Consider the following 23,866-nt stretch of genomic DNA (forward strand, 5'->3'; position numbering starts at 1 on the left):
CCCCTTCTTCAGGCCAGGATAAAGTTCGTATTGCTGATGGTACCATTTCTTCTGTGTCTGGGAAAGGTTTAATTCATGCCACTACTTCCCCCTTCCTTTGTCTTATGTACTATATGTTCCCAATTTTAGTGTTAATCTTTTATCTTTGAGTCGTATTACTCGGGACTTAAATTGTAGTATGACCTTTTTTCCTGATTGTTGTTTGTTTCAGGACCTTATCACGAGGAAGATGATTGGCAGTGGTAGAAACGAGAATGGTCTCTATATCCTGGATCAAGCAGGTAAGCTGGCTCATTCCTCCATTCAATTACCATCTACCAAGGAAGACTTATAGCTGTGGCACCGTCGTCTTGGGCATCCATCTTTTTTTTTACTTAAGCATCTTTTTCCTTCAGTTTTTTTGAAACATAATGTTTCTGAGTTCCATTGTGAGTTGTGTCAACTTGGCAAATAACACAGAGCTTCTTTTGCTCCTTCTATTAATAAAAGTTTAGTTCCTTTTTCATTGATCCATTCTGATGTATGGGATCCCTCTCGTTTTGTATCTTTAAAGGGTCAAAGATGGTTTGTCACCTTTATTGATGATTGTTCTAGGACCACCTGGGTATGTCTTATGAAGGATAAATGTGACGTTTTTTTCTGTGCTTCAAAATTTTCATAGTTTGGGGCCGTTGTCAAAATTTTGCGTCCTGATAATGGGGGGGGGGGGAATATATCGACTCCGGCCTTGCCAGCTATTTTGACACTCATGGTATTATTCACCAAACTTCTTGTACCAATACCCCTCAACAGAATGGAGTTGCAAAGCATAAAAACCGCCATCTTCTTGATTTTACGCGTTGTCTAACCATTGAAATGCCTGTTCCTCGCTCCTATTGAGGGAAGTTGTTCTTACGACAACCTTCCTCATCAATCGTCTGCCTACCCAAGTTCTTCACAAACACACTCCTCTTCAGGTTTTGTTAAGGTCCCCCCCTCTTCTAGTTTCTCTATTCCTCCCAAAACCTTTGGGTGTGTGTGCTCTGTTCATAACCATTCTCCTACCCGTGGTAAGTTAGATCCTAGGTCTCTTCGCTGTCTCTTCCTAGGTTACTCTGCCACTCAAAAGGGCTACAAGTGTTATCATCCACCCTCTCGGAAATAGTTTGTCTCTATGGATGTGTCTTTCTTTGAGTCTCAGTCCTACTTCCTGTCCTCACCGGTGCCCCAGTCATCCCTTTAGGGGGAGCCTTGGTGTGAAGCGATTCCTGTATCACTCCCATCAGTGATTAAGCAGGATGTCAAGGGTGACTCAACTATTGAGACTGTTGAGCCTGAATCTGAAACAACAGTGAAAGATGGCAAAGTTTATGTTAGGGACAAAGATAGAAAACAAGTTATTTGGGTACAAAAGACCAATTCGGAGTCTCCACTACTATCTTCTCCTTCTGATAAGTGTCTAAACTTTTGCTGATGAAACTCCAGGCAACTCTATTCTTTCTGGTTTAGATGTTCCCATTACTAATAGAAAGAGGGTTAAGTCGTGTACTCAACATCCTATTTCTCATTTTGTCTCTTATACGAATCTGTCTTCTTCTTATAAAGTTTTCCTGTCTAAAGTTTTTTCTGTGAGTCTTCCTTTTAATTTTCAGGATGCTCTTTCTACTTCTGAGTGGAAGCATGCCATGATGGAAGAGATGAGAGCTCTTGCTAAAAATGGCACTCGGGAATTGGTTGAGTTACCTAAGGGCAAACAACCTATTGGATGTAAGTGGGTGTACACTGTGAAGCACAAAGTCGATGATTCAATTGAATGTTACAAGGCAAGATTGGTGGCCAAGGGCTTTACGCAGACTTATGGAGTAGACTATCAGGAGACATTTGCACCTGTTGCTAAGATGAACTCTGTCAGAGTCCTTCTCTCCCTTGCCTCTAATCTCGACTGGCCTCTTCATCAATTTGATGTAAAGAATGTTTTCCTCCATGATGATTTGGAAGAAGTGTACATGGACCTTCCCCCCGGCTTTGAAGATGTTAAAACCAAAGGAAAAGTGTGCCGACTACGCAAGTCACTTTATGGACTTAAATAGTCTCCTAGGGTTTGGTTTGAGAGATTTACTCAGGCCATGCTGCGATATGATTTCAAACAGAGTCAAGCTGACCATACTTTGTTTCCTCCCATGGTAAGATGACGGCTCTTATTGTCTATGTCGATGATATTGTACTCACCAGAGATGATGTTGAGGAGGTTCCTTGGTTAAAGGAATATTTGGATAATGAGTTTGAAATCAAAGACTTAGGCAGCTTGAAGTACTTTCTAGGTATTGAGGTTGCTCGGTCCAAAGATTGTATCTTCATATGTTAAAGAAAGTATGTGCTTGATTTGCTAAGAGAAAGTGGAATGCTTGGCAATAAAGCTTGTGATACACCACAAGAGCCTGGGCTGAAGCTTAGTGAAGATCAAGGAGGCGAGCTTGTAGCTAGGGGAAGGCACCAGAGGCCAGTGGATAAGCTTATTTACTTATCTCATTCGCGTCCTAACATTGCTATTGCGGTGAGTATGGTTAGTCAGTTTATGTATGCTCCACGTGCAAGTTACTTAGAGGCAGTTATGCGGATTCTGCAGTACTTGAAGTCTTCTCCAGGAAAAGGTCTCTATTTCTCCAAACATGGTCATCTGAGTGTGGAGGCATATACAGATGTTGATTGGGCTGGCTCAGTCACTGATAAACGGTCAACCTCTGGCTATTGTACTTTTGTTGGAGGAAATCTAGTAACTTGGAGAAGCAAGAAACAAAATGTAGTTACATGGTCCAGTGCAGAGGCTGAATTCAGAGCTATAGGCTCAGGCTGTGTGTGAGCTCTTATGGATTCGATTATTTTTTAGGGATTTGGGGATTCATCAGACAGATTCAATGAGGCTATACTGTGACAACAAGACAGCCATCAATATAGCTCACAATCCGGTTCAGCAGGGCAGAACCAAGCATGTGAAGATTGATAGGCATTTTATCAAGGAAAAGCTCACTAGTGGCATTATATGTACTCCATTCGTGAGGTCTAGGGACCAACTGGCTGATGTTCTCACCAAAGGCTTAGGAAATAAATCATTTTGTGACATTCACAACAAGCTAGGCATGAGAGATATCTTCGCACCAGCTTGAGGTGGAGTGTTAGAATATAGAATGTTAGAATATAGAAATATTTTCTATTTCATTCTTTTGTATATTTAGTATCTTTATTTATGCCTTAGAATGCTCCTGTAATTATGCCAATGAGTTAATATACAAGACGGTGAGATATCACACATACCTCTAACTAAACTTTTCTCTTCTCTAAATTTACACTGTATCACTACCATCAGTGATTAAGCAGGTTGACAATGTTAATGGTGACCTAGCTATTGAGAATGTTGAGTCTGACTCCGCAGTGAAAAATGTTGAGTCTGACTCTGCAGTGAAAAATGTTAAGTCTAAATCCACAGTGAAAAACGGCAAAGTTTATGACAGGGACAAGAATAGAAAAAAAGTTACTTGGGTACAAGAGACCGATTCGGATTCTCCACTGCTATTTTCTCCTTCTAATGAGTGTCCAGAATCCTCTTCTTCTGATGAAACTCCAGATAACTCTATTCTGTCTGATCTCGATGTTCCCATTGCTAAAAGGAAGGGGGTTAAGTCTTGTACTCAACATCTTATTTCTCATTTTGTCTCCTACACTAATCTGTCTTCTTCCTATAAAGCTTTCCTGTCTAAAATATCTTCGGTGAGTCTTCCTTCTAATTTTCAGGATGTTCTTTCTACTCCTGAGTGGAAGCATGCCAAGATGGAGGAGATGAGAGCCCTTGCTAAAAATAGCACTTGGAAATTAGCTGAGTTACCTAAGGGCAAATGACATGTTGGATGTAAGTGGGTGTACACCGTGAAGCACAAAGCCGATGGTTCAATTGAACGTTACAAGGCAAGATTGGTGGCCAAAGGCTTTACACAGATTTATGGAGTAGACTACCAGGAGACATTTGCTCCTGTTGCTAAGATGAACTCTATCAGGGTCCTCTCCCTTGCCTCTAATCTTGACTGGCCTCTCCATCAATTTGATGTGAAGAATGTTTTTCTTCATGGAGATTTGGAAGAAGAAGAAGTGTACATGGACATTTTCCCAGGCTTTGAGGATGTTAAAACCAAAGGAAAAGTGTGCCGACTACGCAAGACACTTTATGGACTCAATCAGTATCCTAGGACTTGATTTGAGAGGTTTACTCAGGCCATGCTGCGATATGGTTTCAAACAGAGTCAAACTGATCATACTTTGTTCATGAAACACTCATCACATGGTAAGACGACAACTCTTATTGTTTATGTGGATGATATTGTACTCACAGGGGATGATGTTGAGGAGGTTCCTTAGTTAAAGGAGAATTTGGCCACTGATTTTGAAATCAAAGATTTAAACAGCTTGAAGTACTTTCTAGGTATAGGGGTTGCTCAATCCAAAGATGGCATCTTCATATATCAAAGAAAGTATGTGATTGTCTTGCTAAAAGAAATTGAGATGCTTGGAAGTAAAGCCTGTGATACACCACTAGAGCCTAGACTGAAGCTTAGTGAGGATCAAGGAGGCGAGCTTGTAAACAAGGAAGGTACTAGAGGATAGTCGGTAAGCTTATCTCCTTATCCCATTTGTGTCCTGACATTGCTATTGCAGTGAGTATGCTTAACCAGTTTATGCATGCTCCACGTGCAATTCACTTAGAGGCAGTTATGTGGATTCTGAGGTACTTGAAGTCTTCTCCGAAAAAGGGTCTCTATTTCTCAAAACATGGTCATCTTAGTGTGGAGGCATATACGGATGTTGATTAGGCTGGATCAGTCACTGATAGAAGGTCAACCTCTGGTTATTGTACCTTTGTAGGAGGAAATCTAGTTACTTGGAGAAACAAGAAACAGAATGTAGTGGCAAGGTCCAATGTAGAGGTTGAATTTAGAGCTATAGCTCAGGGTATGTGTGAGCTATTATGGATTAGACTATTTTTGAGGAATTTGGGGATTCATCTGACAGATTCTATGAGGCTATACTGTGACAATACAACAACCATCAATATAGCTCACAATTCAGTTCAGCATGACAGGACCAAACATGTGGAGATTGATAGGCATTTTATCCAGGAAAAGCTCACTAGTGGCATTATATGTACACCATTCGTGAGGTCTGGGGACCAACGGGCAGATGTTCTCACCAAAGGATTAGGGAATAAACCATTCCGTGACATTCTTAATAAGCTGGGCATGGGAGATATCTTTGCACCAGCTTGAGGGGGAGTGTTAGAATGTATTAGAATATTTCCTATTTTATTCTTATGTACATTCAGTATCCTTATTTTATGCCTTAGGGCACTCCTGTAATTATGGTGATGATTTAATATAAATGGGGATGAGATACCACTCATACCTTTAACCTTTTTTCTCCTCAAAATTGACAAAGATCTTGTTTAGTTTGACCTACATTTTATAGCACAAAGTTTAGATAATTTGAGTATTTAGCAAACATGACCTAACCTTTGCCATAATTTGCACAAAGTAGCTGCCTTCAGGTTCAAACCCACAACCTCAAGATTAATAGATCGTTATCTATTGAAGAAAAAAAAAAAAAAAAAATTCTGGTACCTTTCGGCCTTTTCTGTCCATGAAAACTTTCTTTGACGTGTTGGTTTCATCCTTGAAAGGGCACACTCGTGAATAAAAGAACGATGCTCCGCTTCTTCATTTGACTCTGCCTCTTCTATTGCCTCCATGTGATCTTCATCTTGACATGATTCTAAATTACTGTTATGCTCTCCCAAAGAAGCTGAGAATAAATTTTGTTCTTCTGTGAACTGATTATCAGCATCAGATAATCTAACACACCTCTGCCCACTTGAGTGCCTATCTGCAGTGTGAGCTTTTCTATGCCTTGATGACCTTCCTTCTGAGGTTTTTTTTCTATTCCGTGAAGATGAAACACGTCTTTTCTTAAGCGGCTGAAAGTCCTCCCCTTCTACATTTAAATCTCTTTGATATCTTGTAAGACGGTGTTGCCGCTTATCATAATAGACACGAAGCACCTGCAAGTGACATTTTCCCATGTGGCTTAGAAAAACTAACTGAGCCAACACTAATCATTTTAAGCCCAAATCATTTTTCTTAACAAAATAATAAATAAATAAAAAGGTAAATATCTTAAAACACCTTGAAGAGAAAAGGGTGTGTAAACAATTAATAAGCATAGAGGTATTTTACAATGCAGTTCAAACGAGCTAAACACTGTAATAACGATAATAACAACTTAATTAAACTCACAATGCTTTAATCAAAGAAAATTAGGGTGCCACGTAAAAGGGGGCTTCATCAAAAGACACAAAGGGGAAACCCAAACTTTAAGGTTAACATCGAGTGCATGCAAGATTAATAAAAGTGATGCGAGATTAAAATTGAGTGGCTCAAGGCAAAGGAGATCTAGCACAGGGAGTGCTGACCGTGAATTCAGCAAGAGGGACTTAGATCCGTGGGATGTTGATTCATCTAAAGGATTGTAAGCAACTCTTGTAATCACTCATTGTTTATATTATTTAATTCTCCAACATTGTGCATGTGGTTTTTTTTTTTCTCAATTGAAGTTTTCCATGTTAAAATTGCTGGTCTCATGTGAGTTTTCTTGATTACTTGCTATTGCAATTTTGAAGAAGGAATAGTTCATATATAGAACTTGGCTAGTTGTTCTTAATTGGCTCTGAGTACATTTGATTAAGTTATATACTTTGTTGGTTGTGTTGATCTCTTAGCAAATCCATATTTGAAGTTCATTTGGAATGTCAAAGCCTGTTCCTCAATAAATACAATATATTTTAGTTATTCTGTGATTTTGATGGCGGGCAATGTTAAATCACCACTAGTCCCAAAAGCTTAAGTTATCAGCAAAGGGGATCAACAATACATATCAAGCTCTCCAACACCCTCCCTCAAACGCAACCTCATCTTGCACATGGAGATGCAAACATACAAACATGTAGAGAAACAGAATACAAAAGGAAAATAAATATAAATGGAGAGACTTTTCTTTTGGCCTAACCTCTGATACGATGTTAGATCACTACTAGTCCCAAAATTTAAGCTGTTAGGAAAGGGGCCCAACAATGCATATCAAACTCTCCAACAAGCAATAGTAATAATACTTGCATGACATGTTTCTACAATAATAATCAATGGAAAAGGTTGTATTAAAGAATAGAAAAAGATTAAGCGCCATTCTCAAATTCAGACTGCAGCCTTTTTCTCCAATAATGCCAGTGATCTTTCACCCACACCCACACCCACACCCACACCCACACCCACACACATAAGCTGGCATGCTCTCCAATTGCAACCATGAAGAGCAACTGTTAAGGGGGGTTCAAGTTTATTGCGGTGAAGAAACATCTAAAATGACAATAACGAAGGGTCGTCATTTTTTCGAAGCTGCTTCACCAACATAATTTAAGAGTGTAATTCTCACATTCTGAGCTCAATATATGCAAAGCGGAATTGATCAAACAGCCTCATTTATGATGACACTTCAGATTCTACAATTTGCTAATTTCCTAGTATCCTATTATTATCAGACTATAGGTAATAGAGCTGGGGGGTTTTCTTTCGTTTTTTTGTGGCAAAGGGGGGAGAGGGCATACATATAATTATCCCTAAATGTCCAAAGGCAATTTCAGATATTAAAAGTCAAAGCTATCCAATTAATCAATACATTGATATATTAGGGTAAACCCCCAAAGCCAATTAACTGACTGCACTAATAGATCATGTCAACATAATTATTGCAAGGTGATTGCAACCTGTTGAATGACTATTATAGTTTCACCAAACAAAAAACAGAAACATGTTAAGCAAACTGAAACAGAAACTCACCTGCTCTAATGTCAAATTAAGATCATTTGCAATCTTCTCACACTCTTTAAATGAAAGTTTTTTATTTGGGTCATCATTCACAACACGCTTGAGAAGCTCGGCACGTTGATCTGCTGTCATTACTCGAACCGAGGCCCATGATCGGAAAAAAAATACCTGAATAAAATATTGTTATGATTCTTCACACTTAAGCAAAAGAAACAAAAGAAAATTAAGGGAAGAGAGATACTTGGTGCAAATCATTATTTTGAACATATATATGTTAGAATAGGAATTAAGTTAGAATAGGAAATACGTGATTTTGTGATTGTGTTTCCTTATATTATGCCTTATGACATTCTTGTAATTACTCAGTATTATCAATATAAAAGGGAATGAAGTCTACCTCATTCCCTAACTCTTTCTTTTCTCTAAACCTACATGGTATCAGAGCCTCATCAGGAGGTACCTAAAGTCAATCATAACCTCCTTCTCTTCCACCGTAGGACTACCCATGCCACCCAAACCCTTGCCTGGGACAGTCGTCAACCCTCTCTTGTTTGTCGAGAGCCATAGTGATTTCTTGGTAGGTCGCCTAGGCCCTTTGGTGGTTGTCGCTTGCTCCTGGGTGTTCGACTAGGGCCATCGTGGTCTCCTGGTTGGTCAACTAGGCTTTTGGGTGACTGTCGCTTGCTCATGGGGGTTCGACTAGGGCCGTCGAGGCCTTCCCACTGGTCGCCTAGGGCCTTGGGTCCTCTCTGGGTGGTCGGCTAGCCTCACGAATGGCCCTGGTCTGACCTTGGTCGTATTTGGTAGTTTCTGTTTTTTTTCCTGTTTAGTCTGTTTACATTTTTTTAAATTAAAAAAAAATAAATGCAGTAAAAAAAAAAAAGGCAATAAAAAAAAAAAACCAAAAAAAAAAGTTCTTTTTCTTCTTTATGCTTTCATAGGAGTTGTGTCTTTCCTTCCACTCGTTTTTCGGGTTTGTGATTGGCATCGTGTTTGAGGTATTGTTAGTGGAGTCTCCATGACAGATTTGACCAGTGAATCTCATACCTCTTAGCCATCTCAGAGCGAGAGTTCTATTATCCCTTCCACTATGACTGATAACCTCAACCCTGGCCTTAAAATCACCACCTCTCTATTCAACGGTCAGAATTACCTAGCGTGGTCACAAAGTCTGACTATTTTCTTGAAGAGCCGAAGGAAGATGGGATATGTTGATGGGAGGATCCAGGCACCTAGTATTACATACCCTCGTTATGACCAGTGGGAGATCACCAATTCTGTGATTATGGGTTAGTTGATCCATTCTACGGTTCCGGAGATAGGCGAGGCTACGTGCCTATGGACACTGCCCAAGATATTTGGGAGGTTGTCACTACTACTTACTCCAGGAAGGAGAACTTCTCCTAGGCTTTTGAGTTACGTCGCTCCATTGAAAGGTCTGTCCAAGGTGAGATGACTATTTTTCAATATTTTACCTTCCTTAATAATGGGTGGAAGCGACTTGATCACCTTCAGGACTACAAGCCTGTCAGTCCCCCTGATTCTGTTGGTTTCTAGAAGTTTGTGGTACAAGAACGGGTCTTCAAGTTCTTGGAAGCCTTAAATGTGGAGTATAATCCAGTTCGGAGAAGAGTACTTGGTATGGATGTGCTTCATTCTCTCCAGGAAGCCTTTGCTTTCGTGCAAAATAAGGAGAGTCGCTGCTCTGCAATGCTTCCGTCTACTACTACTGATCGCTCGGCCTTGGTTTCTGCACCCTCTCGTGATGGTGACGGTGTGACTCGTGGTTCTTGTCCTTCCTCTGAGAAGGATAATCTTTACTGTGACCACCGTCGTTGACCTCGCCGCACACGAGAGACTTGTTGGAAGCTGCATGGAACCCCCTCTGGTGGCCAAGGAGACCGTCCTGGTACTCACGGGGGTAGGTCTGGTCAGTCTAGAGGCCGAGGGGCCAATGCACGAGCACATCTTTCAGACACTGTTGAGCCACCATCTTCATCTCCAATTGTCTCCTCCGTTGCTAATGTTTCGGGGTTATCTGCCTCGTATTTTGAGATTGTTCTTCGCTACTTGCTAGACCGTCGAGCCTCCATTTCTACTACAGGTGCACCCTATTCTTCTTTTGCCAATTCAGGTAACTTGGCTTCCTTCCCATATGCATTGCTCTCTCATGTGACTGTACCATGGATTATTGAATAGATGATGAGAAGAAGAACGACAAGAGAGAGAGTTGTTGTATTCTTTAATTCAAAAACATAGGGTTTCCCCCTTACATAGAACTATTTATACTAATAAGAATAAGACATAAAGACCAAACTACCCTTAATACTTAACACTCCCCCTCAAGTTGATGCAAAGATGTTTCTTATGCCCAACTTGTAACAAATAGGGTGAAAGACTTTACTACTAAGACTCTCAGTAAAAACATCCGCCAGTTGATCTTCAGACTTAACAAAAGGCATACATACCACGCCCTTATTCAACTTCTCCTTAATGAAATGTCTGTTAATCTCAATATGCTTAGTCCGGTCATGTTGAACAGGATTGTGTGCAATACTAAAAGCAGCCCTATTGTCACAATACAAAGTAATGGGATCACTCCAATCAAGCCCTATATCACTCAATAAAGATTGAAGCCACATTAGTTCACATGTTCTATGTGCCATAGCCCTGTATTCAACTTCAGCACTAGATCTGGAAACTACCGCGGGCTTCTTACTACGCCATGTGACTAGATTTCCTCCTACAAAAGCACAATAACCGGAGGTAGAGAGTCAGTCATCTATAGAGCCTGCCCAATCTGCATCTGTGAACGCTTTCAACCTCAAGTGACCATGATTAGATAACAAAATTCCTTTTCCAGGGGCAGATTTAAGGTACCTCAAAATGCGATAGACTGCATCTAAATGAGTTACACGAGAATCGTACATAAACTGACTCACTATCCCAACTACATAGGCAATATCTGGACGTGTATGAGAGAGAGATATCAGTCTTCCCACAAGTCTATGGTACCTTTCCTTCTCCACAGGCTCACCAACCCCACTACAAAGACGATGATTAGTCTCAATCAGTAAATCAGCTGGTCTGCAGCCCAACATGCCCGTTTCCTCAAGAAGATCTAGAATGTACTTTCTTTGAGAAATGAAGATGCCTTTATCAAATCTGGCAACTTCAATCTCAAGAAAGTATCTCAATGGACCAAGATCTTTTATCTCAAACTCCTTGGCTAACTGCATCTTGAGATGGGTCACCTCCTCCTCATCATTACCTGTCACAACTATGTCATCCACATATACAATAAGCACTGTTACCTTATGTACATTGCGTTTAACAAACAAGGTGTGATCCACATTGCTTTGCTAATACCCAAATCCCAGCATTGCCTTTAGGAATCTACCAAACCAGGCTCTAGGAGATTGTTTCAAACCGTACAAAACCTTCTGCAATCTACAAACCTTTCCAACTATAGACTGAGATGAGAATCCTAGAGGTACATCCAAATATACCTCCTCCTCCAAGTCCCCATGAAGAAAGCATTCTTCATATCTAGTTACTGTAAAGGCCATCCCAAATTAGCAACACACAACAAAATAGCTCGAATGGAATTCATCTTTGTTACTGGGGCAAAAGTTTCTTGATAATCTATTCCATATGTCTGGGTAAATCCCTTGGCCACTAGTCTTTCTTTGTACCGTTCAATCGTCCCATCTGCATTGTGCTTAATGGTGAACACTCACTTACATCCAACTGGTTTTTTCCCATTAGGAAGAGACACTAACTCCCATGTGTTATTTTTACTCAAAGCTTGCATCTCTTTTACCATGGCTACCTTCCACTTAAGATCATTGATGGCTTCTTTCCAATCCTGCAGAATACACACAAAAGAAAGAAACGAAACAAAAGCACGATATGGAGAAGACAACGAATCATATGACACGAATTTAGAAATAGGGTGTTGAGTACAGGCTCGAACCCCTTTTTTGAGAGCAATAGGAAGACTCAAATCATCAGTAACAGGACCATCAACAACAGGTGAAGAAATGGGTTGAGGATCATTACCTGTAGAATCAATGGAAACTGGGTGTGGAACTGGCATAGGAGATGATGATTGACTTGGTGGCACAAGAGAAGCTTGCTCTTTCTGACGCCGTGAATAAGTCTTAAGATCAGCTTTATCGAAACGACCACCGATATCCGACTCCTCATCAACAGAACTACTAGGCTCTCCCTCACCACAAATAACAGTCCACTAATGAGAAAGGAAAAAAGACAACTCATGCTAATATGATGCCGTCTCATCCGCGATCTCATCAATACCGCTCTCCCTCTAAGGAGATAGCGGAGAACCAGAAAAAAAGGACTCGGATTGGGAACATGAAGGTAGACCATGTTATACACCTCTAGAACTGGCCAGAAACTGAGTAAGGATCAAAAGGGAGATCCAGTGGACAGGGAGAGATACCAGAGACTAATGGGAAAGTTCATATATTTATCTCACTCACGTCCAGACATTGCCATAGCCGTGAGTATGGTGAGTCAGTTTATGCTTGCTCCAAGAACTTCTCACAGTTATGAGAATCCTGAGATACCTGAAAGCTTCTCCGAGAAAGGGTCTCTATTTCTCAAAACATAACCATCTCAGTGTGGAGGCATTTACTGATGCAGATTGGGCTGGATCCGTCACTGACAGACGATCAACTTCGGGGTATTGCACATTTGTTGGTAGCAACCTAGTCACATGGCGAAGTAAGAAACAGAATGTGGTTGCTAGATCTAATACTGAGGCAGAATTCAGGGTTATGGCTCAGGGTGTATGTGAGTTACCATGGATTGAACTGTTGTTGGAAGACTTGGAAATCCATCAGAATGACTCCATGCGACTATACTGTGACAACAAGGCCGCAATCAACATAGCTCATAATCCAGTTCAACATGATAGAACTAAGCATGTGAAAATTGATAGGCACTTCATCAAAGAAAAACTCACTAGCAGTATCATATGTATTTCATTTGTGAAAACTGGAGACCAACTAGTCGATGTTCTCACCAAGGGGCTAGGGAGCAAACCATTTCATGGCATTCTCAACAAGCTAGGAATGAGAGATATTTTTGCACCAGCTTGAGGGGGAATGTTAGAATAGGAAATACATGATTGTGCGATTGTGTTTCCTTACATTATGCCTTATGGCACTCTTATAATTACTCAGTATTATCAATATAAAAGGGAATGAAGTCTACTTCATTCCCTAACTCTTTCTTTTCTCTAAACCTACAGTATATACTTTTTGTATCTTTTCTTTTTTCTTTTCTTTTTGATAAGTAAATATGAACAAACAGAAAGGCACCAAGGGGGTGCCATCCATATACAAAAGAAAAAGGGCATCACATATACATCCAAAGGGTGCATCCAGCAATACATGTTCTACATAAGCCAACAGTTTTTACCACTCTCAAATAGGTTATTTGAAAAAACAGTCAATCTAAAAAATCACAAACATGCTTAATTCTGAATTTTTTTTTTTTTTTTGGTACAAAAAACTTCAAAGCAGAATGTATACTACAGTTCGCAGGCAACTTGTCTAGTATCATAGGCATATTTAATCAACTATTAGAGACAAACACAAAACATTGTCCATACCTCATGAACAACAGAACCAGGGAATGCATGTAAAGCAGCTTTTGAATCAGCAGTAGAATAACTATACTCTAAAGTGTTCCAGTACTCCTCAACAGCTTTTCTGCTTGAAAGAATAAAATCATGTCTGATTTGAGGGCGGAGATCGAAAGAAATGACACCAGAAGATGGCATAATTATTGAGACAGGTTCTTCAATGTAAGGCTTCAGTTCCAATGCGTATGTAAGAGTGGCATGTGGGACATTGGCTGCATCTTCTGAATGTCCATCCCTTACCAGCCGAATCAACTGTCATAGAATCTGCAACTAGTCAGGAATTAAAATAATAGCAGAGAAGCAACTAGATACAAAATCACTCTTCAGAAAAGTGACAGACCTACTCTACAAAGAGGACATATATATATATGAGAAAGATGGGGAAAACAGAAACTTGTGTTCTAACACCAAACCATTAATGGGTGTGTGTGTGTGAGAGAAAGAGAGATGGGATAACGTGTCCTTGATAAAACAAACCATCTGCAAAAAATGATTAATAAGAGTTAAAAAAAAAAAATCAAAACTATTATTAAAATGTATTCAATGCAAATTTCTCTACAATCAGTCTGCAACATGTTTATACTGTCTAAAGAATGTAAAACATAAAATCATTAATAAATATTTTACTAAACTTTCAGCACGGAACCATAAATCATAACAAGTCATTTGTATGAAAGAAACAGGATGTGGCCTTCTGTAATTTTAGCTCCCTCATATATCAGTTTGCTGATCATGCTACTTTGAAACAGTGCAAGGCCCCTAACCCAATTGCTAAACAGATGCAACTCCGTATCCTTCAGGTAATGCATATGGAAACGCAAAAATCAAATAACTATAGAGCAGCAGAAATGCTGAGAACATTGATTACAACAATATTTTTCTATAGATGTCATCAAGCGTTAGACCTTCAAACGTCGCAAAATGTCAATAAGCCATGACAGCCGTCCAGTTGCTTGAGTATCCATCAGGAGTTTGTATTCCTGTTCAGTAAGATCAGAAAGCTGCAAACCACTCCTACATTTATCAATCATATCTTCAAACTTTTGAGTGGACCCCACTACTTGCAAGAACAGCTCAAGTGGCATGGCCTTAATAGCCGCATCCAGTGCAAACAATTTGCAAGTGCTATGAGGATTCTTCAGGTCATACCCATGTTTACCAGATGATAGAGCATCATCCCAACCAGGTGAACTACTGAGGTAGCCCCATAGATGGATGTGCAGTAGCTTTGTGCGAACCATCTTTGCCAATACAAATCCATTAGCGCGCATGGCTTCTGACCTCTCAGCTTGGAAATCTAATTTTGCAGGTTTTAAAATTCTCTGGACACCATCCAATATAGGGACTGATTGACCCTTCTTTAATCGAGAAGAGCCTTGGGCACGAATTTCCATATCAAAAGACCTCAATCTCTCATGAATTTGACCCAATGTTTCAGGGGATACATGAACAGATGGTTGCAGAACCACATCTATTATACGACTGCGACCACAGTTTGAGACAGCAGGAACACTAACTCGAATGCATTTACAGTGTCCTTCTTCTTGAAGTTTATTCAGAATACGATCTAAGGTCCTTCTGTCCATCATTGTATGCTTGTCCTTCTCAAGACTCTCAAGCCCTCTATGTAGCTCAGCTCTAATAATGAATTTCTCCTTCTGCTCAAAGAGAAATGAATCATACAGGGGTTTAAATAAGTAGATGTGTGCCCTAGTAAATTAAAGAAACAAGAGTTACTGGATGATGAGAAAAACCTGCAACCTTTGAAGTATCCACTGCTCCCTTCGGGCACTATCTGCAGTTAAAGTGAGACATGGATACCTCTGATATGATCGTTGTCTAGGAGGTGTTGACACAAGAAGGGGTGATGTTTCCTGTGGACCAACATTTGATGCAGCTTCTGTACTCACCACACAAAGTTCTGCATGAGAAACTATACCAGTTAGCTCATTGGCCAAAATTCTGTAGATTGCTTCTACAAAAGCATCATAATGTTGCACTCACCATCTGCTGGAGAACCATGAGAAAGTTCTGCTTCAATCACCTTCTCTTGAGATTTCCTGATGTCTCTACCATCAACTTTAGAAGTCCAAAGATCTAACGCTGGAATGGTTTCAGCTGACTTCTCTTGCCAAACAAGATCCCCAGCAGAAGGATTAGAAGCACCATTTTCATTCAAGACATTTTCTGGCTTACTCGCAACAATATTAGATGTTTCAGGATTGAAGTTCCCATATGTCCAAACTCGATAAGCCACACCTCTATTATGGCTTTCTGCCTGCAGATGCATTCCAAACCTAGAGAACATATTAAGAAGCCGAGTATAATGCCGTTTGTTGTTTATCCCAAGCCTCTTGCAGACCTGTTCATAATGTTATAAACATGCATGAAAATTAGTGATCTGCATTGCAATATAAAGGCATTTTCAAGAAGGCATTGTACGAAACCAAACCATAAAAACACACCTTAAAAGAAAATATACATACCATGAACATAATCTAGAACCATAGTCCACCAAAATCAAACTTCTTTTAGTAAGTAAATTTTATTAGCAAAAAGCACCTGAAGGGTGGAGCGTGCTCAGAAAGTACACACACCCAAAAAAAAAAAAAAATCTAAAAGCCCATCACCAAAGTGGAGCTCACCTCAGTAATAGTTATCCCTTTTGCTCCTGCAGCATCAACCATATCATAGATTTGATGTTCGATGGGAAGCTCCACTAGCTGGTCAGTGATTTGACCTCTCTTTCCCAGTTTCACCGGTTGTTCCGTGTCAGGATCATCATCTCCAAGTCCAGTAGTTTTAGGCTCAAAATTCTTTGGGGAAAAGCTTTTCAGCAAACGCAAACAGTTGACCGCCTGTTAAAAGAACAATGATATCAAGCAGTGAACGAAATGAAGAGTTCTTGTCCACAAACTGTCAGAAATTCGTTCAGTTGGAAACAACAAGATATTCATGCATAATATTTCAATAGGTAAAAATGTGCATGTGTAGTGCATAATGTGTGGATGAACAAGACCAAATCATCCACATTTAATCTGCTTTCAAGTCAACCTATAAATCACCTTCACATTTAATCCTATAAATACGTAAGCTTAAAAAGCATTAGGTTGAACAACCCAGCAAATGACTCAATCTCATCAAACTAATTTCAAGGACGAATGCACTCTTGCGGAGGATGAAAAATGAACCAATGGTACTCCAAATGAATCAACAAAAAAAGTTTGTATTAACTGACTACTCCTATTTGTACCATAATATGACGAATCAAAGAAAATTGTGCAAATACCTGTCTTAGTGTTTTTTTTTTTTTTTTTTTTTGGATAAATAAAATACCTGCCTTAGTTTAACAAGATGGGAGAAAAGTAAGGGAGTGAAAATGAAAGCAATAGTTTAATTATATTTAAATAATGGAAATGAAATAAAAGGAGAAAAGAAACTAGGAGTTTGAAGTAACACAGAGTCATCATTCAGAAACAATGCTTTTGACTTACTTTCTCGTTCACTTTTGCACAAAATTCCTCAACTACACGAGCATCTTTCAGCCTGTTAATGATCTAAAAAACACATTGCTGCGAAAAATCAGTAAAACAATTGAAAGGATAAACAATCCATAGTTAAATGAATAAAAATTGAATATAAACTTACATTTCTCCAAGCCCTATGTCCAGGAGTTCCTCTGTAACCAAGGTCCCGCTTAATATCTGCCACAACAAGAATCTTCAAAGGAAAAAACATATCATAAACCAAGTTTAGCATAATGATACACAAATAGCCTTATGGGCCTGCAGAATGTAAGTACAAGTCACCTTGCCATCAGCTTGGTCAAGTTTATCGCAGATGGCTTTCAGTGCAGGCAGATAATCTTTTACATACACATCCTCTTTAGCGCATTCTTCAGCAGCACCATCACCACTCACAGCATTTACATCCGCGTTCTCATTAGCCACCAAGGTTTTATCCTCTTTAGTAATTTCAAGTCTTTGTTGACAACCCAAATGCTTTGCATAACGGTATAAATGAAGCATATTGGTATTCACAATTGAACTATTTTTTGGAACCCCTTCACTGCTACTTTCTTTGGTCCTCACAATTGTTGACTGCCTCACAATCAGCCCTCGGCACTCTAGATTCCGCAATATATAGAAAATGTTGTTTCCTTTCATGCCAAATTCCTTAGCAAGTTCACTTTGGGTAATACCATTTGTTCTGCAAAAACCCAATATGTCAACAAACAATGCAAAACAATATTTAGACTTTCTCTATAGGTTTCTTGGCAAAGAGTACATTCACTTATCTTATAGATAGTTTAGATTAACAAGTGAATTCAAAAATAACATAGTTCATACTTCATAGCAAGGGATTCATAAATTTATGTAACCCTGTGTACGCTACTGATAAGAAGTATATGTACATGTATATATGTCCATGCATCTGATTTTCAAGAGCTTTTTTTTTCTCTCAAGAGTCAAGAGATGAACCAGAAAATGTGAATAACAAAGCAGAATGAATGGTTACATTAGTCTCAGTTCAGTTATAATGAAGTATCTTAAAATCAAAACATCAATTTCATTTCCTCCATTCCTTAGTACCAACTGAGTAAAAAATATAATATCCAAAAATTGCAAAACAAACATTAGAGGAAAGGCAATAACCCAATATTGACCTGATTCTCAAGGTTCACTGCATTCCCGAATGCTCTATTTGGTTGACTGGAATGAAATGGAATGATCATTCCCTTACAATGTTAAATGATGATTCCATTTACAATGTATTATTTATTAACTTTTTAGTCAATCAAACATGAGAATGGATATTTTGATGGAATAGTCAATTCAATTCTATTCCACTTCATTCCATTCCAATGAACCAACACTACCTAATAATAGTCTAATGAACAGACCCAATTGAAACCACCAAATCTAACCAATTGGGCTACTGCTTCCTCTTTGTGTTAAAGCAGTATCTAACCAAAGTATTTATCCAATAAGGGTGTTTTTTTTATTCTGATGTATCAAACAAAAAAATAAGGGTGTTTGGGGACAACCTAAAAAGGTCAATTTTTGGCTTTAAAAAAGCCTAAAGGCCACTAAGCTACCTATTTTGGGAAGTGGATTTTTGATCCAAATAAACCAATAAGCTGCTTTTTCCCTAGCTGCCAAAATAGAAACTTTTTCATTAAAATAAATAAATAAATAAATAAAAATTTTAACAACTTCTCAAACACATTCTTTTATAGCTCTAAAAGCATAAAAATAAAAATAAAATAAAAAACCCAAACACCCTCTAATTCCAATCAATTGCACGTGGCAATCAGCCAATCTCTCACCCACAAGGAACTACCTTTGACATACCGTGAATTCTTTACCAACCCAATAAACAGTTCTCAAAGTTCCATATAACTGCTCTCTTGTCCATGTAAGAAAATGTCCAAATTCATTGATTTTCACCCTTTTCAAAACACTTCTACACAAATTCTAATATTAAACAATGCACAAGTCACTCATTAGCACCCTTCTACACAATTTCCAATTTAAACGATACACGAAGTCACTCATTAGCATAAATCACTGAGACAAACCTGGCAATGGCGAGACGCTCAAGCGCGCGACGCTGGGGCTGCGAAACACCAGCATCAGAAGCCTTAATATCATAAATCCCAACAAAACTATTGCGAAGATGCTCAGCCGCAACAATCTTCAACTCCAACCTCTCACAATCCTCCAACTTCCGAATCTCCGGATCCTGAGAATCATACAAAACACCTTGAGCTTCGAATTGAAGCCCCGGGAGGTTGAGGAGGTTGGTCCAGATTGCTTTTTTCACGTTGTGGCAGAGAGGAAGGCCATGGGAGGAGAGAGAATGGAGGAGATTGGGCCAGAGGGTTGAGAGTGAGAGGCCATTGACGCCATGAGAGCAGATTTCTTCGAGAGCTGAGTGGACGATTGAGTCCATTGGTGAAGGAGGAAGAGAAGAGCATGAAACGGTTATGGTGGTTGGAGATTGGGTTGGGTTTTGGCGCGCAAGAGAGAGGGTTTGGTTTGATCGAGAGTAGTGAAGCAGAGATGTGGATTGGAGGTTTTTGCAGAGAGTTTTAGGTTTAGGGTTCGAATCGTACTGCAGAGAAAAAAGAGTGATTATTAATCAAGCAATTTGTGAAAATTCTGCGTTGCGTTTGGTCAAAAGCCGAGATTATTATTCTTTTCCCGGTAAATTTCCATCACATCGGTTGTTTGGGATAATCTAAATAAATATATTTTTTATCTTTTTATAAAAAAATATACAAAAAAATAGAGAGATAATGTGATAAAAAAAGATAAAAAGTGTATACTTATTTAAGATAGCCAAACTTGACCTAAGTTGTTAATCAAAAAAGTAAAAATTAAACATAGTTTTAATTTTTTTTAAATTAAATTTTTTTATTTTCGTATTTTTTTTAATATTTAGTGAATTTTTAAAAAACAATCACAAATATTATACTTTTAAAATGTATTTATATTAAGTGTAGCTAAAAATTTTTAAAAATTCTTAAAATATTAAAAAAAATCACTGAAAACAAAAAATATATATATATATACAAGAAATAAAAAATAATAATTTTCTAAAAAAATAAATTTAAAAAATTGAAACCAAATAAGATGTGTAATGTTAAGTAAATAAAAATAAAATATAATATTTAATATATATTGGTTGTAACCTCATTTGGTAGTAGTCTTTTTTGTTAACTTTGTGATTTTAAGTTCAAGCCTTGTTCTGACTTCTGCTTCTTTTCTTTTTTTTATTATAAATAACTGGACATTTGGCATAAAGAAAAAAAAGTTTCAAAACACTAATCTAGGTGCTCACATATATATCTTGTTATCTAACTTATTCTTCTCCGTCTTTTTATAGATAACTGAACACTTCGCATAAAATCTAGATACTCATATATATAGTAGTATAGATAATCAATTTTTTTTATTTAAATTATTATTTTACAATGTGAAGGTTTGAATGAGAAGTTGCATAAATATTTATTAGTTAAATCGATGTGAGTTTATATTTAAACAAAACTAAGGGGCTGTAACTAGGGGTGGGCGCGGGTCGGTTGCGGCCACGAAACTTTCAATCCACCATCCGTCCGCCAGATTGGTGGATTGGAGAAAATCAATCCGCATCCGTCCGCCAATCCGACGGATGTGGATTGAGCGGTTCGGCGGTTTGGCGGATGGATGCGAATCGGTTTGGTGGTTTAAAATTTTATAAATTTTCAACATAATTCAACTTATGCACTTCCTCAAAAAAAGAAGAAAAAAGTATTATAGTCAATGACTTAAAAAAATATTACAATCACTGCATGCCTCATTCAAAGCGAGAAAGTTTGAAACTTTAGAATATCACAATCGCTGCATGCCTCATCCACATAAAGTATTACAATATGTGGTTCTTAAAATATAAAAATAATTCAAACCACCAAAACCATGAACAAAACAGTAGTAGAGATTGTATGTCTCTGTATTGTTGCATCTATATCTGTTTTTGAAAACAAAAACCAACCAACATATATCATATTTTCTATTTATTATTTTTAGAGATAGATTTAAAAACCAAAAAATATAGATAAATAATACGTTTATTTTTTTAATTCAAAAAAGATATTCAAGTTGAAAATTTTTTTTCAACAGAATATTTAAACTCTTTTTTAATTGAAAACACAAACAAAATATTTAAACAAACTGAAAATACAAAGTCTTATAAATTACTAGGGGTGCTCGCGGTTTGGCGGTTCGGTTGCAGCCAAAGGAATCTCAAATCCGCCATCCGTCCGCCAGATTGGCGGATTGGAGAAAATCAATCCGCAACCGTCCGCTCGTCATCACGCATCCGTCCAAAATGCGGCGGATCGGTTTGGTTCGGTCGATTTTGGTGGATCGGTATATCCGTTGCCCACCCCTAACTGTAACAGAGTCTCTTTTAAATGGAGGATTTGGATTCCACTTTTAAGAGTGGAGCAGAAGAGCAACGTCTAAGTGGTTATAGGGAGAGGACAAGAGTTTAACTCTTCTTAGGTATTAATTTAATAATTAATTGTTGGCTTTAGTTGGTAAACAAATTATATTTAAATGAAAAAACTTTAAATAAATTTACTATTACAACGGTGCAAGTGTATTTGCTTCTTTTGGCAACTTTTAATTTTAGTTAAAAAGTCAAAAAATTATTATAAGTTATCATATCACTATCTCTATTTTATGCATATCTTTTTATAATAAAAAAACAAAACATTACTAAAATATTTAAATCTTAAATTAATATTCATAAGAAAGAGGTAACAGAGCTAGAGTTTAACAAAACATAAACCGGGGATAATTTAATCCCTTCTAGAGCCAACATTCATCATGTCAGCAATTAATAAAGCAGATATGGATCTAGGTGGATCGTCTAAGAATATGAGATGTTCCTGTTGATTAACTCCTAAGTTGGCCATAGCATCTGCACTTTGATTAGGTTCCTCGGGTATGACTTTAATTGAGCATTGGCATCTTCTTAGGAGGAAGTTTGCATATTCGATAAGTGTTTTGTCTAGTGAGTTTGTTTTAGCTCCATCTCGAATGAGCTCCATAGCCTTCTGGGAGTCAATCTCAATTTAAATGTTAGCCATTCCTTTCTACACGATAATAGTTAAGCCTCTATAGATGCCTTAGAGCTAAACCTCCAGACCTATGCAATTGCCCAGGTAGCCATAGAATCCCCACACCCAAGTGCCTGCTTCATCTCTGAGTAATCCTGCATATCTTGTTTGCCTAGGGTCTCCTTTAGACCTACCATTAGTCTTCAATTTAAGCTTACTTGCAATGGGACAAGACCACATCATTAGTTTAGGACCTCTATAATTTGGGTTCAAAATGGCCTGAAAAGCTTCCAGAGTTTCCATGGCTTGATTTAAAATGAGTTTAGCTTGTTCAAAGTCAATCTCAAATTTGTTTGGGGAGTAATTATTATTTTATTTTTTTGTTAAAATATGAGGTGAAAAAAATTAAAATACGTTATAATATATTTTTTACTTTTTACAAAAAAAATAAAGAAAATAAAAAAAATAACCTTTTTATATGACTCATAATTTTTAAAAAAAATTTAAATGACTTTTTAATATTTTAAATAAATTAACCTGCCAAATTTAAAGTTTGATAGTTGATGGGGTTCCACTAACTCAACTCACAAGTACTAATCAGCATTATAATAAATTGAATGGCATGAAATGTCAAGGAGTCATTATAACTATAAACTCTAGATATTATTCTAAAGTGGGTGTTTTGGGTGCACTTTCTATCTCTTCAGACAAATCAACAGGTTAAATAAACTTTTAAAGCTATTCCACTGGACCATACCATTACCTAGCTTAGAGCATTCTAATGGGATATTTAAAATTAGGGCAAATTAAAAAAAAAAATATTCCAAGGTTTTGTGTGTCTTTCAAATTAAATTCCATAATTTTAATTGTATCAAGTTAAATCCTAAAATTTTTCAATTCCTATCTTCTGTACAGTTCTGTTAACTTTTTTAACAGAACAAGATTTAATAGAACACATGGCATTACTTTACTGGTTCTTTTAATTTTATTTTGATCTCAACTTTGATTTTGCCGACACCATATTAGTACCAAGATTTATCAACCATCAAATAAATCAAGACCACCCATCATGAAAGGTACAGTACGTTAAACACATGGGATCAACTGTCTCTCTCTCTCTTTGAATTCTGGCAATTCATGATCACCAACAGCATTAATTTCCTACCCTTAGTGAATGGCCCTAATCTCATCTTCCTCCGATCTATTGGTCTACCATACCAGACACCAAGACTTCGTGTGTCTCTCTCCAAACACCAAACCAGACTCTCTGTTTCTCTCTCTCTCTCTCTCAACTGGGTACAAACACTAAACCAAACACCATACCAATCTCTAGCAGTAGATTCAACCACTTACACTTTCTCTATCTACACGTAAGCCAGCCATGGCCTCATATTTATCTCCCACTCTTTTTTCAAGCCATTTTCTCCCGCTCCACCACTCACCCCCATGGATCTTCTAACCCTTTCGACCATCATCTCTCTCTCCTCACCTTCTGAGACGATAAAGAGGGTAATGAATCTGAGAGAGATACAAAGGGGGATGGCATATCTGAGGAAATAGAGATGGGTGAGTAACGATTCCAAACGATGTGGTAAAGACAATGACAGATCTGAGGGCGGAGGTCAATGGATTTGAGTGAAACGGTGATATGTAATGGTGAACCATGGTGGATTTGAGAGAAGTAGT

The 23,866-nt window shown here is 38.1% G+C and overlaps 1 protein-coding gene across 1 annotated transcript in view; it reads right to left on the bottom strand.

Moving 5' to 3' along the window:
• Positions 1-19,745, bottom strand: part of LOC114283689 (B-block binding subunit of TFIIIC) — a 35,023-nt gene extending 15,278 nt beyond the window's left edge. The window contains exons 1-11 of the mRNA XM_028226566.2: positions 19,154-19,745; positions 17,382-17,781; positions 17,221-17,292; positions 17,067-17,129; positions 16,218-16,430; positions 15,577-15,934; positions 15,327-15,493; positions 14,478-15,230; positions 13,540-13,824; positions 7,911-8,066; positions 5,643-6,079 (exon numbers count right to left, since the gene is read on the bottom strand). Of these exons, the coding sequence (XP_028082367.2) occupies positions 5,643-6,079; positions 7,911-8,066; positions 13,540-13,824; positions 14,478-15,230; positions 15,327-15,493; positions 15,577-15,934; positions 16,218-16,430; positions 17,067-17,129; positions 17,221-17,292; positions 17,382-17,781; positions 19,154-19,527 (3,278 nt within the window). The 5' untranslated portion in view covers positions 19,528-19,745. The remainder of the gene's footprint in view (positions 1-5,642; positions 6,080-7,910; positions 8,067-13,539; positions 13,825-14,477; positions 15,231-15,326; positions 15,494-15,576; positions 15,935-16,217; positions 16,431-17,066; positions 17,130-17,220; positions 17,293-17,381; positions 17,782-19,153) is intronic.
• Positions 19,746-23,866: the final 4,121 nt, after the last annotated feature.

This window comes from Camellia sinensis, chromosome 15 (genome assembly GCF_055761805.1).
Source record: "Camellia sinensis isolate YWXY chromosome 15, ASM5576180v1, whole genome shotgun sequence".
NCBI classification, from domain to species: Eukaryota; Viridiplantae; Streptophyta; class Magnoliopsida; order Ericales; family Theaceae; genus Camellia; species Camellia sinensis.